Raw genomic sequence first — 12,243 nt, forward strand, 5'->3', positions numbered from 1 at the left:
TTGTATGTTAAGTACAAAACTACAGGATTTACGCATGTAACCTATGTTTTACGTACGTCACATACAATTTTATTTCTCAGTGTGGTAGAATTTATTACATGATATATTATTTTGTAGTTGTTGATATCAGAGGCGGACCACGATGCAACGCGTAACCTTTCGTGAGCGGGCTCAGCTGGTATCGTGGAACGAAGTATGGCAGTTCGTGGTGCAAGTACATAGATGGTGGCGAAGTAAGAAAGAACCTTGTGCCTCCGTAGATGTAAAAAGCATAAACAATTGTCATTCGAAACCAATAGACACAGATTTTGTAGTAGTATTAGAGACGCTGAAGCCCCTCAACATCCAGGACGGATTAAAATGTGCAAGTGGTTCAGGAAATGTTCATTCGAAATCCTCAGAAATCACAAAGACAGGCCTGAGGGTTTAACCCAACGCACAATCCGAACTAAATACAATGCAACACACGATCCTGCACTGTTCTAAAGGAAGAGTTGAATTTTCGTTCTGTCAGGAATCATCATCGAAAGATTGTGATCATCAGTTGGAGTATGAGAAAATTATGTTTCCTTAGTATGAAAACTGGTCCGATCTTTCCGGTAATATCCTGTGGTCAGATGAAGCGGTGTTTCATGTTGAGGATTTGTTAACCAGCAAAATTGTTATTATTGGGCAGGAAATTCGCCAATTTCCAGCAAACGTACCGCTGGAATATCTGCAGAAGTCTGTTGCAAAGATCCCCAACCGTTTTCATAAACTTGGGCACAATTGTGGTGCTTATATGAATTTTTAGCAATGTATAACAATTCTACTATTGTAAGGAACAAAATTCATTTTGTTTCATCCCGCCCACCCTGTATATATAGGTCTACATATAAATAAACTATATATATATATATATATATATATATATATATATATATATATATATATATATATATATATATATATATATATATATATATATATATATATATATATATATATATATATATATATATATATATATATATATATAGATAGATAGATAGATAGATACAAGGAAGTGTCGTAAGTCTTGCAATGTTCTGGTGCACAACTGCATTGTTACAGTACAATGAAACAAATTAACATTCAAAGCATATTCCATCGTGTTGAACTGTCTGCAGCCACTTTCCTACCAGTTCTTCGATTTCATGTCGATATGACGTCTTGTCCTTAGAGGGAAAGAAATCAGTCACTGCTGTTTCCACCTCTTGTTGATTGGTGAAACATCGTGATTACAAGAAATGCGCCATTGACGAAACTGGAAGTAGCCCGAAAGAGCCACTTGAGGACTATATGCTGGGAGTGGCGTCAGTTTAATGCCATCGAGTTCCTGAATTTTTCTTTGCGTTTTTCGAGTCGAATGTGGTTTTGTGTTGTCCTGTTGTAGCAGGGTGCGCTTTGCGCAGGGTCCTGTTGTAGCAGGGTGTGTAATGCCAGGGGGTGCTCTTAACCTATGTCCAGAACCTCTACTTTTACGCTCTCTTCACAGTGACGTCACCAGCGAGGAGCTTGAGCTTGTCGTCTGCTTGGCGCGCGAAGATTTACTTGTGAGACCAGAAAGAATTCTATATTTAGTTTGGGCTTTTGCTGTGTTGAATTGTTTTGCTTTGTTTTCTAGTGGCAAATGTTTGTGGACACATTTTTCTATTATACGTTTTTGAGTACGTGGACGAATATTATTTAATACAGGAAAAGATTTCTTTACGTGGGCTTGGCTGTACAGACATGCAGTATTGCAAGATAGTGTGGTGAACTTCAGTAGTGTGTACATATTTATTTTTACGTGTATTTGTGTCTTTCTTTTCGTGTGATATAGTGATATTTTTTTGTTTGTTGTGGGTGTTAATAAAAATGCCTTCGTGTACTGTAGCAACGTGCAGGAATCATAATAAAAAAAAACAAAAGGTACAGGTATTGTGTATCACAATTTCCCTAAGGACTCTGTTCTTGTTAAACAATGGGTCCACGCATGTAAAAGAAAAGATAAAATAAACTTTAAAAACGCGACTGTTTGTAGTGTGCATTTCTCAGAAGAACATTATTTACGAGATCTGAAATCTGAACCTCTAGGCTTACCACCAAAGAAAATTCTGAAACCAAATGCAGTTCCCTCAGTCCAACTAGGCATTCAAAGTCCAGTTCCTGCACAAAATGAAACAAATTATGTTGAAGGTTGTCTTTCATCTCCAAGTATTCCACATGATAGAACAATAAGATATGAATCGCGAGAAGTCAGACTTTGACTATGATTTTGATGCTCAATGACAGGGACATTATTATTAAAAATAATCTCAGCGATTCATGAGGCTGGTTTTAAAGTAGTTGCCGTTGTTTCGGACATGGGAGGGGGGTGAAACGCGAGAGTCTGGAGAGATCTCAAAGTAGATCATAACTATCCGTGTTTTCCTAATCCCTGTGAGTCCGATAGTCGAGTTTGGGTTTCGCTGATATTCCTCATTTGCCGAAGCTACTACGTAATCACTTTTCGGACAATGGCTTTACATTACCAAGCTGGAAAAAAATAGATAAGAATGTTGTAGAGCGTCTGCTGGCATTAGATGATGGAGAAATAAAAATATGCCCTAAATTGAATTCTCATCTTTTGACCGTATCAGGAAGAGAACGACCTTGCATGTGAGCTCTTTTCGAATCACGTTGCACAGGCCATCGCATACCTACTGCCCGAAGAAAAGGAAACATCTGATTTTTTTTTTCAATTGGTCAATGACACATTTGACATATTAAATTCAAGGGTGGCACATAATGAAATGCAACCTATAGCAAGTGCATTTGGATTGCATGCCACAGCACAAGAAAGTGTGCTACTGAAGTTTCGTTCTATCTGCGAAAAAATGAGAGTAGGCAATGCAAAACATCTTCTTCCCTTCCAACGTGTGTATTTGATGAGTATTCGATCTATTCTGGGATGTTTCTCTGACATAAAAATGAAATGTGACATAAAATATTTATTAACTGCAAAGTTCAACCAGGATTGTCTTGAAAATATTTTTTCTCAGATAAGAGCACTCGGACGAACATATGATAATCCGTTGCCCGTGGAGTTCATAAGCCGCCTGAGACTTTTAATTATGAGCAGGAATATATGCGACCTTCCTTTAAGCTCTGTGACACCTGTTGCAATGGAGAACAAAGAGGAAGATTACTTCACTTCCCATCTTTTTACGGGGCTCACTCCAGATATATAACAACCTGTATCTGCAATTGAAAGTGATGCTGTAGCACATGAAATAATTCTTCAGGATATGTCCAGAGAGAATAATTCTGCCTCATCGCAATCAGAGTGTTCTGGAGAATGTCTCCGTTACTTAGCAGGATACATTGCTCATCGTTGTTACTCACTGGACTCATCACTTGGACAACCCACAAGAGAGACCTTAGTTGAACCACCAAATGCTGAAGGTTGGATTGAAAAATTATCAAGAGGTGGATTATTTGTTCCTTCAGAAAATTGGTTATTTACTGTTCGGGAGTTTGAAGAACTTTTCGCCGGTTTCATGGGAATAAAATTGATCAGAAAAAAGGAGTGATTAAGACTTTGTGTAAGGTTTTATGTGAAAAGTACTCCCATTTGCATCCGACCATAATAAAAACATATGTTCGCACAAGAACATTTATTCGCATAAGACATTTAAATGTGCAAGCCAAAGCCAAAAGAACAATGAAGTATCACCAGAAGAAGGCGCGGATGTGGGTAGCGTCGTCGATTTCAAAGTAAAATAAGTAAGTTTATTTCTCTTATTCATTTTCATAAATTTCTATGTATGCATGAAGTTCATAATTTAAAATGTTATTTTTCGGTATTTTTTTCTGCTTATTGGTTCTCTGTAGGTATAACTTTAAGCCTGAATGCCGTATATTGAACAAAATAAAATGCTAGACATCAAAGGGTTTCCGCAACTGAAAGTGGTGAAGAATAATATTACAAATAAACATGACATACTTAAGTCATTATCTAAGTTTATATTGAAAAACCATTTTTTACAGATAAGTGTTGCTTTTAGAATACCACTAGAACATTCATTTTCTGAGTGTGCGAAACCTCTCGAATTATAGATGCTACATTTTAATCAAAATCATAAAAATCGAAGAAAATGGTAAGAATATTTTTTTAAAAACGTACGATTTATTAATACACTTTACTGATAATAGAAAATTTTAGAACAGTCTAAATACATTACATTCCTGCTTAATAAAAATGTCTCGAAATTGCAAATGTTGCCCTAAGGGATATCGGTGGAAAGATTATTCGAACAGAAGCAGAAAGGCATGAAACATTATTCTTTGTTAATTTGTATAGACGTTCAAGGTACATTTCCCGCAATGAACTACTTTTCATATAGATGATGGGAAATTATGAGTTTATTGGGAAATGGTCAAGGTGGCAACCTTTCTAATATTGTTTACTAGTGTAGAAAGTTCATGAAAATATAAAAATATTTCTTTCGGAAGGAGATACACACCATCCCTTTTGTACTTTAAGAGCTGAAAAATGCTTTGGGAGGGAATTTTCCAGAATTTCCCATTTTATTTTCCTTTTCTGTTCGTCGCAGCCCAAATGATTAACATTGTTGGAAAGACTGTTCCAATGGAAGCATAACAAGGTCTGAACCGTTATTCTACGTTAATTACTGTAGAAGTTACAGATAATTTCCCAGAAGTCAATAATTTTTTGGTAATATACAAATGATGGGAAATTGTGCGTTTTGTGGGAAATGTTCAAGGGTGTGTAACCCACCCAAGTTTCATAATAAAATGAAACGTTGTAAAGGAAAACTTTTGTGAGATGAAACTCCAGTTTACTGTTAAGTTGGTTCTTTCTCTTGGAGTTGGAAGCACTGCTTAACCTTCGGTTGGATTTGCGCGAGTCGTCGATCGGGATGACGTCACGTTGCAGCCGAGGTTCTGGCTTTAAGCCTGAAGCGCTTTGCAGTGTATAAAATGAGGTAAGAGTGATAGGTCCTCTGAATGAAAATGGGTCGTTAAAATTAATATTCTTTCCGTATAATCGTATAGTTTAGTTAATTTCTTTTGAAATCTATAACAATTCCTGACTATGGTTATTATTTAGAAGACATTATTATTATTCAATATATTTTGGAAGCACTTATTTCTAAAACATTGCGAAAGGAAAAGTAAGAAAGTAAAATAGTTAATTGAATAGTTCATGTTACTGGTTTTGTGTAGGCAGAATTAAGCCTTGAGTTAAAACATGTTGATTCTTGTTTTTCCTTGATAAAACTAAAGAAAAGTCGCCAGTCAGGAAGTTTAATATATTGAAATTACGGAAAATATTAAGGCTAGTGGAGACTTCAAATGAATGATTTATGTCTTTGGTCCGCTTTGAAAAGGAAAGAAAAAAAATAAGAGGAATCTATAGAGTTACAGATGAGCTGATGCTCGTAACTCATGTATTTTGACCCATATTTAAGGAATCTTTTCCTCCCACATTTTCATTCCAAAGAAAGCCACTTTGCAGTAACTTCGAGTTCCATACATTTTAATGATATTGTTATATAGGTTTCTAAATTCTATATTTTGGGATTTACGATTGGTTATAGTATTTACTTCAGAAATTTTGTTACTTGGAAAAAAAAAAAAACTTTTTGGAAAATTAATGTTGCTTGCTAACGGCGATTTCGATTAATGATATTACTGCTTGTTAAAATTGTTGAATGTTTTCTATATTACTATTTATATAACACGTTTCGGATTTGTTATAATAAAATTTTCCATTTTGTTAGAAAACTCTTTACATTTTCAAGTAGTTATAGACATATACCTGATTATCTTAATAGTGATATTTTTGCATACAGTATAAGCCTTTTCCAGTATTGAACCTCACTCTTCACGTCGTCATTATTCTCAGCCGTGGGGGAGTGGAATTCTCCTTTCTCTCTCCTTTTAAAATTCTTATATTCTAAAGGGGGAAGTGGGGTGACGTCCGTTCTCGCAGGACTGTGGGTAGTGGGGGCTATTTAAAGATTATATGTGTATCGTTCATCCGTTACATATATAATTTTTAAATAAAAATAAATTTTATACACTGCCCTGGAAAGGCAAATTTATGCTGGCTTCGAGGTCCGGTTCGGGGAGGTCCAGCAAAAGTGTTCCCCTTTATATTCTAAAATTTATGTGTATTTCTTTGGTCAAATTAACCTCTAAATTAAATAACATATTTTCATTATACTATGCCTTTCTTGTTGAGTAATATAAATGTTGTATATGAATGTTAATGTAAAATACTTAATACAGTGTTGCCGGGGTCGGATACAAAATTTATGGTTTAGTAGGTCATTGTGTAATAAGCAGATAATTATTGATAAGGTTGTAAAAATAGTAGTAATTATTCTTTTGGTTTCTTTGTGCTTAATATTTTGTGGTGTGCTTGTAAGGATGGCACAGTCAAAGGAGACGCATGTAAAGTATAGATTTTCGGATTCTTCAAGTTCTAGTGGGGATGAATTTCTTGGATATTCTTATGAATTTAGTAATCCTATGTTTGATCATTTAAGGCCTTCAGCCCATATTCAAGTGAATCCTCACGAACCTTTACTAGGTGGTCAAAGTAGACCATTTCAGAATCAAAATTTTAACGTGGATCCACAAAGTAATGTGGGACACAGTACACAGTTTGCGAATTCCTCGCCTAATTTAAGAGCAGGAGGGAGTCAGAGCTTTCAAAATAAATATAGAGATCGACCATTTAATATGGCAGCTTCATTAAATTTAAATTTTGAGAAATTTGCTTCGGAAGGAATCTATAAATCTTTGTTGCATGATATTAATAGTCTACCTATAATAGATGGTACCAATACTGAGTCTACATTTCAGTTTTTATTAAAACTTGATAGTATTGTCAGAGGTAAGGGTTTGCCTTTAGATCTTGTGTTAGTAGCTTGTCTTTCTCGTACAAAAGGAGAAATGCAAGAAGTTATACAATCGTTTATTGGGGACGCTTCCCCTTGGCAAACAGTTTGTAGACATTTAGTGGTGCGATTTATTTCCACTATTGGTAGAACACAATTCATGCGACTATTTTTCTACGTTCCCATGCGGGAGGATCATTCATTATATGAGTTCGTAGATAATAAATTATCGATTATTCACGTACTTGATATGTCCTTTGATGAAGCCACCATTTGTAGTTTAATTACTAATATGGTAACGCCTTCTGCCCATCAATTTCTAGCTGAAAGAGGTATGCCTATCGATTTAAATCAATTGTATTTAGCTGTAGAACACTATGACGCTTTGCATAGATATAGGAAAGATTATTATCGATTACGTAATCAAGGTAGTAGCGTACGGGACTTGGTACCACCCCGTAAATCATCTTCCTTTATCGGAGCGAAAAACACAAAACAGCAAGTAGTGTTGCAATCTCGTGAACCAATAAATTTACATAAAACTTTAGTTTCTCCAGCTATGTATTCTTTACCATCTAACTATAAAAATTTTGATAAGGCGGAATTTTCTCATAATCATAATTTAGAATCTCAGTACTTAACTCAAAATAACTTAGACTTAAAACAAAATGGTAGTAAATTGGAAAATTTATTAGCGATTCCTGTTTACATTACGAGCATGCGTTTTAAGTGCTTAATTGATACTGGGAGTACGAACTCTTATTTGGCTCGACATCTTTATGATGAACTTAGAAAAAAATGTAAAATAAGAACAGAAAAGGTGAACGTTCAGACGATTGGCTTAGGAAATGTACAAGTAACAGTGGATATGAGAGTAAGACTATATTTTAAAATTGGAAGACACCAATTTAGTGAAATTTTCTTCATCGTGGACTCTAATGAGTTTGATCTTCTGCTTGGAAATGACTTTCATACAAAATACAATTCCGTGATAGACATTGCTGGTAATTTATATAATATAAAAGCTCGGAAGTTAGTGGTTCCTATGATCCGAGCTGATGAACTTTTGTGTGCCCAGACTTCTCTCGCTTCTGCATATACTTCTAGGAATGGGGTGAGTGGAAAGCAGCCGCTATGCGACCTTGGTTGTCCGAAAGCTACACCTCAGCCTAGATCTTTTGGTAATTTCAATCAGAGTTTGACTCCATCGACATCAGTAACCAGAGACAGCGGAGTTAATACCACGTTTGACCCAGGAGTGGAATTCGTTTTTGATCAGTCCATATTGCATCCACCGGAGACTAAACCGGAGGAATCTCAAGGTAATTATACGGTTCCTGATCAATTATTACTATGTGATTCTAATTTACAGGAATATGTTAATAACTTGTTAACTTCATATTCTGATGTTATTGGAAACAAAATTGGTAGAGTAAAAAATTTCACTTACAAAATTGAACTTGCCGAAAAAACTCCCATTCGATTGCAACCTTATCAGCTTCCAACGCATAAGCAAAAGGAATTAGATTCTTTTATTGCACAGCTTTTAAAAGACGATATTATAGAGGAAGTAGATTATTCTCCCTACACGTCACCCTGCTTTCTAGTAACAAATTCAGACGGAAGCAGGCGGCTTGTAATTTCATACGGAGAGGTGAACAAAAAGGTGATGGTAAACAGCTATCCTTCTCCTAACATGGAGAATGTAATATCTAGTATTTCGGACAACAATATCTTTTCAAAACTTGATTGTAAATCTTGTTTTCATCAAATTCCTCTGTCTGAAGAGAGTAGAAATATTACTGCTTTTGTGACAAAAAACAAAATCTATCGATATAAATCGGTACCAATGGGATTAGTATTATCACCTTTTGTTTTAAGTAATTTGATGTCAAAAGTCTTTGAAGGGTTAATTGGTAAGAATTTAGAGATATATTTTGATGACATAATTTTATTTAGCAAAGATATTGAGAGTCATAAAGCTCTATTAGAGGAGGTATTATCTCGACTAAGAAATTGGGGAATTACTATTTCAGAAAAGAAGTCCTGTCTATTTCAAACTAGTATTAAATATTTAGGGTTTCGTTTTGAAAATGGCAACATGTCAATAGACCCTGAGAGAATTAAAGCTATCCAGGAGATACCAAAACCAAAGAATAGAAAAGGAGTGAACAGAATATGTTCATTTTTCTCGTTCTATTCTAAATTTATTTATGGGTATTCAGAGTTAATTGCTCCCCTTCAAGAATTAAGATCTGTAAAAAAGCCTTTTAAATGGACTAAAGTTCATGATGAAGCCCTACAAAAATTAAAGGATGCCTTTTGTAGTCAGGTTATTTTAAAAGTCCCAGATATGAATTCCAACTTCGTAATACATTGTGATAGCTCTTTGCGTCATTTTTCTGGGGTTCTCAGCCAATATGATTCGGAAGGGAATCTTAGACCTGTATCTATGTTTAGTCGGGCAATTCCACAATCTGACTGGAGTAAAAATATATACGAGTTAGAACTTAAGGCTCTTTCTTTATCTTTGGAAAAATTCGAGTATTATTTGGCAAATCCCTTTGTAGTATATACTGATAGTAAGAGTTTAACTTGGTTACTTAATAACCATAAAAGACAAAGGAGATATGGAACCATGTTAGAGAAAATCTCGAGGTTTAAATTTCGTATAGTCCATGTAAGATCAAAAATAAATAGTATAGCCGATTTCCTTTCAAGGGTTGGAAACCATCTAGAATTCTATACAAAAGATGAAAATACAATGGAAGTCGTAAAAGATCATAATAAAACAGTAAATTTGTCTTTCATTAATTTTTGGCAAAATCCTGTGTTTAATGTGCCTCTTACAGATCACCAGAGGAAGGATCCTGAATTAAGAGAGATTATCAATAGGTTAGAGCAAAAGGAAGAAGTTCCTCCGTATGTATTAAGAAATAAGATCTTGTTAAAAAAGACTAAAGGTAAAGGGAATAATGGATTTAGAATTGTAATACCTAATTCTTTAATTCAGTCGATTATTGAGTATTCTCATTGTCCAATAATTCATGGTGGGCATATGGGATATCGAAAAACCATTGCGAAGGTCGCTGAAAAGTATACCTGGCCTACTTTATATCCTGACATTAAGAATTTTATACAATCTTGTCATTTGTGCCAAACCTGTAAAGATTCTAATCGAAAACCTATGGGTCAATATTTTACAAAAAAGGTAATGCACCCAAATTATACTTGGTTTATTGATATTGCAGGGAAATTGCCTAGTAGTTCTGGATTTGAATATATTTTAATTGTCACTGATGCCTATAGTCGTTTTGTCTTTTTAGAACCTTTAAGACGACTAACCTCAAAAATCATCTGTAATAAGTTGCAGGAATTATTTCTTCGATACGGCTTTCCTGGTAAAGTCCTAAGTGATGGCGCTTCTTATTTCGTGAGTGATTACTTCTTGAAATTCTTGTATAGCTATGGTATACAGAGTGTAAAATTCTCCCCATATAACCCACAATCGAACAGAGCCGAACGCACGGTGAGATCGGTTAAAAATTTAATTCGTATTTATGTTGATAAGTCTCAACAGAATTGGGCCCAATTACTATCTAAAATTGCTTTTACTATTAACATAAGTATGAATGAAACTACTGGGACCAGTCCATGTGAACTTTATATGGGACGGAAATTTTACCATCCATTAGATGTTAAATGGTTGATGGATTTAGATCTTTTAGACGATGACCAGGATAAAGAGCAAAAATTAGTCAATATAAATAATAACATTGAACGCGCTTGGAAACATAGTGCGAAGGTATATAGTCAAAAACATAATCCTGTTAATTTAAATATTGATGATTTAGTATTGGTTAAAAGGTTCATGAAAATTTCAGCAGAGAAACATTTCAATCCAAAAATCGCCCCTCAGTGGGAAGGCCCATATCGCCTTATTTCTAAACCGACACCCAATACAGTTTGGCTAGAAAATATTGAAAGACCATATGTTCATATAAAACGCCATGTTCGTTTTTGTAAGAAATATTTTCCACCGAGACAAGTTAATCAACCTAACCCATAAGGTAACACAGAAAAAAAGATTTGATATGAGAATTGAGGTTAAGTAAATTATTAATATTGTACTTATTTATATATTTTAGGATGTTTGTTCGAACAAATTTTGTGTGTTGTATATTTTTTTTTTTATTCCTGCAGGAATGCCTCGTCCGAGAAAGTGAGAGGTCAACCCTTTTCATTTTGTAAATACCTCATCATCATCCTTTGTGTATGTTATGTAAGGAATTGGAAAATTTACTGTAGAAGTTTGTAAAGAAGGCGTTAGCATTTGAATATTTATGGAAGATTTGGTAATGTATTGAAATTATTTTATTATTCAACTTGGGATTTGTTATGGTTAGGAATTTTTTTTTGACCGACCCTCGGATATTATGTAACCCACCCAAGTTTCATAATAAAATGAAACGTTGTAAAGGAAAACTTTTGTGAGATGAAACTCCAGTTTACTGTTAAGTTGGTTCTTTCTCTTGGAGTTGGAAGCACTGCTTAACCTTCGGTTGGATTTGCGCGAGTCGTCGATCGGGATGACGTCACGTTGCAGCCGAGGTTCTGGCTTTAAGCCTGAAGCGCTTTGCAGTGTATAAAATGAGGTAAGAGTGATAGGTCCTCTGAATGAAAATGGGTCGTTAAAATTAATATTCTTTCCGTATAATCGTATAGTTTAGTTAATTTCTTTTGAAATCTATAACAATTCCTGACTATGGTTATTATTTAGAAGACATTATTATTATTCAATATATTTTGGAAGCACTTATTTCTAAAACATTGCGAAAGGAAAAGTAAGAAAGTAAAATAGTTAATTGAATAGTTCATGTTACTGGTTTTGTGTAGGCAGAATTAAGCCTTGAGTTAAAACATGTTGATTCTTGTTTTTCCTTGATAAAACTAAAGAAAAGTCGCCAGTCAGGAAGTTTAATATATTGAAATTACGGAAAATATTAAGGCTAGTGGAGACTTCAAATGAATGATTTATGTCTTTGGTCCGCTTTGAAAAGGAAAGAAAAAAAATAAGAGGAATCTATAGAGTTACAGATGAGTTGATGCTCGTAACTCATGTATTTTGACCCATATTTAAGGAATCTTTTCCTCCCACATTTTCATTCCAAAGAAAGCCACTTTGCAGTAACTTCGAGTTCCATACATTTTAATGATATTGTTATATAGGTTTCTAAATTCTATATTTTGGGATTTACGATTGGTTATAGTATTTACTTCAGAAATTTTGTTACTTGGAAAAAAAAAAAAACTTTTTGGAAAATTAATG

At 34.5% G+C, this 12,243-nt stretch overlaps 1 protein-coding gene across 1 annotated transcript; it reads left to right on the top strand.

Annotated features, from left to right (window-relative positions):
• The first annotated feature begins 5,824 nt into the window (after positions 1 to 5,824).
• On the top strand, positions 5,825 to 12,166 carry LOC145678330 (uncharacterized). Its single transcript, XM_081748350.1, has 2 exons — positions 5,825 to 8,236; positions 11,118 to 12,166. Exons 1-2 carry the CDS (start codon positions 6,262 to 6,264, stop codon positions 11,138 to 11,140), a joined length of 1,998 nt encoding a protein of 665 aa, XP_081604476.1. The 5' UTR covers positions 5,825 to 6,261; the 3' UTR covers positions 11,141 to 12,166.
• The last annotated feature ends 77 nt before the right edge of the window (positions 12,167 to 12,243 follow it).

This window comes from Thermobia domestica, chromosome 2 (genome assembly GCF_964235325.1).
Source record: "Thermobia domestica chromosome 2, izTheDome1.hap1.1, whole genome shotgun sequence".
NCBI lineage: Eukaryota > Metazoa > Arthropoda > Insecta > Zygentoma > Lepismatidae > Thermobia > Thermobia domestica.

What these genes read in the sequence shown, in the direction of transcription:
- LOC145678330 (XM_081748350.1), top strand. Translation starts at nt 6,262, where the DNA reads ATGTTGTATATGAATGTTAATGTAAAATACTTAATACAGTGTTGCCGG. An exon ending in TAAACCGGAGGAATCTCAAG is followed by an intron (nt 8,237 to 11,117) that starts GTAATTATACGG and finishes TTATTCCTGCAG; the next exon opens with GAATGCCTCGTCCGAGAAAG.